We start from the raw sequence: 4,740 nt of genomic DNA, 5'->3' as shown, positions 1-4,740 counted from the left end.
TTTTAAGACAGCTATGAATCATTTATGTGATTTTCGGTGAGAATATTTAATATTTGTTTGAAAAGGTGATAAAACTCGACAGTTTTTGTGATTTTTTCGATTTTTTGTACAGGAAATGTATTCGAATATGATCGGATCTTGGAATAAATGCCAGATTCGGTTTTTTCGTTCCAAAAAACCCCCCAATACCAATTTTCACAATAATCGATTAATAAACACATAATCTCCCAGAATAGTGGAAAATGGAAACTTCAAAAAATTTTTTTGTATGAAGTAATGAGCCAACTAAGAAAAACGGTTATCACCGATGAATTCCTTGGCCCGGAATTAGCTAGGAATGACTAGTCCCGTCTCTGTCGTTTTTTAAAGTTGAAAAAAACTAGGACAGTGTGATTATACATTATATGAACCAATTAATTACATTGTATATAAAATCAAATAAAAAACCTCTATCGAGATGAAGAACGAGTGACGAAACCAAAATTTGAAACACAAAATTTCTGATATCAATTTTGTGACGAAAATAGTTGGTAGATATATTTTCTGTGTACTGTGAATATAAACTTAATATACATTTGTATATTCGGAACGTTGCAGAAATTCTCTCCTTTTTACTTTGAGTTCATGCTGATGCATGATCATTTTTGGCCATATTCGCACTATCAAAGGCCATATCGTGAAGACAAGAATTTTCTGGGATATAAGCTATGCAGCATTTTATAGCTTAGACTTGGGCCTAAAAATCGGTGAAATTTTCAAGTGTCCATGAAAGGCTAGTTTTCGAGCTAATGGCCATTATGTGTCCGGCCAAACGGTAACTTTTTGGTTTTTGGCCAATTTGGCCACTCCAAATTGAAATTTTTGGACCGCAAATGGCTTCATTCGATAGCTCACTTCAAGACCTTTTCAATGATATGCATATGTCTTGGGGTGGTGTCAAGTCATGGCGCTTCGGTGACCATAGGAAAAAAAGTCGAAAAGTGACTTTTAGAGGCCGGCCATGGCCAACATGGCGGCCATATCGAAAAGTGCCGGAACAAAAAAGTCTTAGTTTTTTTATGTACTTTAATCCCAGAAAGTTTGAAAAAGATCAGAAACAACTACGCAAAATTGTCCACAGACAGACAGACATTTTGATTTTTCATAGAAATTCATATGAAATTTTTAAAATAACAAATTTTTCGAACGGATTGATCGATTTCGACGGTTAGGGGGTCGTTGGAAAGGTATTGAGCTCAAAAATCCGAATATCGAAGTTTCAGGGGTCAACGACCTCATTTAGTGCCATCTATAGCTGTAGAACTGAATTTTGACCCTTTTCTTGAAAGGACCATATTTTGAAGACAGGTGGACCTATTTTCAAACTTTTATATTTTTTCTTGATCTATAGCCCAAGGGCTTTCAAACCATACATCACCCGGGGCCAACGGCCTTCTAGGTCTGGATTTCGTATATTACGTGTATATATAGCGAGTTCGACTTTTCAACACACTAATGTGGTTTCGTCACTCGCGCGAACTGCCGTCCGCTGTGATTCTACCAAAATGATGTTTCGTTTTAGTCCAGAAACTTTTACCCAAATCTGTTCCGCACCGAACAGGTCACCCGTCCCTATGCAAACCGACTTTAGGTTGTTGTTAACAGCGATCAAAACTCCTCCTCCATTCTCCTTGTGATGAACTTGTCCCTCTCAGTGTTTGGTGATCGATCACAACGATATACATCGTACATCTGCGGAAACAAGTCATTCGAATTGATGGCGTAATTCAGATGAGTCTCTCGAAGCATGTAAATTTGTGAATGGTGCACTAGAATTTCAGCCACAAACTCCGGAATTTTTGTTTTTAATCCATTTACATTTTATTTATTTATTTATTCACCGTCTGATCACAGACTGAATTTATCTCAAAATTTGTACAATATCGTTTACAATGAAACACTACCCGATCGATACCCAGCTACCAGCCTTTTCGACTTCGGAGTAGCAGATATCGATTGTGTTCACTGTTAATTACTGTTTATTACTACATAAAAGTTACATTTTTCACCTATCAATAAAAATCACATTTTCCAATTTGACAATACTATTTCTAAAAATTTGTCTTGATGCTGATGCCAAAAATTGTTCTCTTACTAAGTTAATATTTCTACAAGCCACGTAAAATGGTTGATTATGTGCATAGTCTTAAGGAAACGCTCTGACCCTAATCAGTTCTGTATTTCTTAAATTTCTCTGGTTTTCGTTATATTGCAGTCTTGTATATACAATTTTATTTCTTAGTGAACTAGACACTATTTTACCCAAAAGGAGGTCATAAATTAAAAATATAGAGGCATTTATACGCCGTCTCCAAAGCGGTTGAATATTTAAAACATCACATCTAAATTGATACGGTGGTAGCACAAAATTCTCGTCTCTTTGGTAAATAAATCTCAATGTCCATATCACAAAATCTTTCTGAATTGATTCTATTCTATTGGAATGGATACGTTGATATGGTTGCCATACAATACTCGCGTACTCTAACTTTGATCTTACTAGTGCACAGTATAACATTTTTGCAGATTCAATCGTAAACTTATTCTTTAATGTGCGTTTAATAAAACCCATTGCCCCATGTGCACTGGCTGTAATCGCGTCGATGTGATTGACAAATGTCAGCTTCGTGTCAAATACAACTCCCACATCCTTGTGTATGTTGATCCGTTCAAATGTATGTTGGCCGTTGTTGATCGTATAATCATAGTTGACTATGTTTCCGCTTTTTGAGTATGTCATAACGAAACATTTCTTCAAGTTCAAATGCAGGCTATTTTCAGTACACCATTCGCTCAATTGATTAATGGCATTTTGAAATAATAAGGCATCTATAGGCGATTGTATGGTTCGGATCAATTTCAGATCATCTGCGAATAATAAAACAAGTGCATTTGATACTATTTCGACAATGTCATTAATAAAAACAACAAAAAGACAAGGTCCCAAAATACTTCCCGCTGGTACACCAGATGACACAGTGAAGGTCCGTGACCTTTTTTCACCGATTCCAACAAACTGCGTTCGTTCTGTCAAATAACCATTTATCCATTTGACAAGCTGTCGTCCGAATCCGAATCCTACCAGCTTCTGCAACAATTTCTTGTGGTTCACACGATCGAAAGCTTTCTCAAAATCGGTGTACAGCACATCTGTTTGACATTTTTTGACCATTGAGTCCATCGTGAAATTTACCATTTGGAGTAAATTTGTTGAGGTTGATCGATTTTTCACGAATCCATGCTGATTATGGATAATTTTGGAGTTTACAAATGTGTCGATTTTGTCATACACAACAATTTCAAAAAGTTTGGCTATTGTTGGTATGATCACTACTGGCCTGTAGTTCGCTGCATTGCTCTTTTTACCAGCCTTGTAAATTGGCACAATTCTGGAATTTTTCAATGCTGCCGGAACACATCCTTGATGCATCGATTTACAGAATAGCGCTGTTAATGGTTTCGACAATGAGTGTGCGCAATTCTTTAACACTTTCGGCGATATTCCATCAGGACCGGCTCCTTTGTTCTCGTTGATGGATTGCAATGCATTCAACACATCGGCTTCAGTGATGTCAATGTCAAATGATACGTCTCCGCATTCATCCAGCAATTGATTCAAGTCGATAATGTCGCTTCGTGTGTACTGATTTTCGAAAAAATCAGCGAATAATTCTGCTTTCGATGTGTCTGTGTCTGCAGTCTCATTGTTGTATTCAACAGTGGCCGGAATATCACTTCTCTTTCTTCTGTCGTTTACAAATCGCCAAAAATGTTTAGGATTTAATCTGATTTGCGATTGTATGCGGCTAATGTACGACTGGAATAGTTGACTTTGCAACTGCAAAAACGAATCCGTGATGGTATTGTATTCGTCAAAATTGCCAGTCTCTCTTGCTCGTTTGTATGTTTTCCTCCTAACATTTTTCATGTGCTTCAGATGTTTCGTGTACCATGGTGGATCTGTGCTTTTTTGTACGGTGATTTTTGGAATAAATTGGCCTATTGCCTCGTGTAGAACATTGCCAAATAATTGGAATGCATTCTCGAGGTCATCAATTCGATTTATTCCCAACAAAACATCATTTGTAACGAAAAATTCGTTCATCGCATCGAAATCGGCCGAGTTGTATGCATATATTTCCGACGCCTGCGGGGTTGTGGGCTCATTTCCATCAATTGTCACTTCGACTTCAATTGCCTTGTGCCAGATGTCGGATTTTACCAATGGTCTTGTTGATTCAATCAACGACATCTCATAGAAATTGTTTGTGAAAACAAGATCCAAAACATTTCCGGCCGGATTAACAATATTTGACAGTTGGTGGAATCCACAGTCGAACATTGTGTCAAAAACAGCAATGCCAATTTTGTGAATGGATAACCAGCTGTTTTGAATATTTTTCATCGTTTAAATTGTGTGAAGTACTCATTTCTGAGTTACCCTTCTTGTTTTCCATCGATGAAAAATTAACTGCATCTACTAGTGGTTTCTGGATAGCCAGTGCTGAGCCGGAGGCCGAAGACCCCTCCGAACACGTTGAAAATCCGCAAAACTCTTCTCAAACTCAATAAAACAAGTGCGGCAATCACAATCATCAAAATGCGGACTAGCGCTCGGAACAACATTCTTAAAATGTCCTTGGTTATTGAAACCATTATTCCAATGGCCTCGTCGATGGTCAGTTACTCAATTCTTTTTTT

At 37.3% G+C, this 4,740-nt stretch overlaps 1 protein-coding gene across 1 annotated transcript; it reads right to left on the bottom strand.

Moving 5' to 3' along the window:
- Nucleotides 1-3,405: 3,405 nt before the first annotated feature.
- LOC116351714 lies at nt 3,406-4,381 on the bottom strand (the record flags this gene model as incomplete). Its single annotated transcript, XM_031783855.1, has 1 exon — nt 3,406-4,381. A coding segment is annotated over exon 1 (976 nt), but the record flags the coding sequence as incomplete, so codon positions are not given.
- Nucleotides 4,382-4,740: the final 359 nt, after the last annotated feature.

Source organism: Contarinia nasturtii, unplaced genomic scaffold (genome assembly GCF_009176525.2).
Source record: "Contarinia nasturtii isolate CC-2019 unplaced genomic scaffold, AAFC_CNas_1.1 Cnas_scaffold_6111, whole genome shotgun sequence".
Lineage (NCBI taxonomy): Eukaryota > Metazoa > Arthropoda > Insecta > Diptera > Cecidomyiidae > Contarinia > Contarinia nasturtii.
Note: the sequence above shows the minus strand (reverse complement) of the source record. Positions and strands in the feature narration are given on the sequence as shown.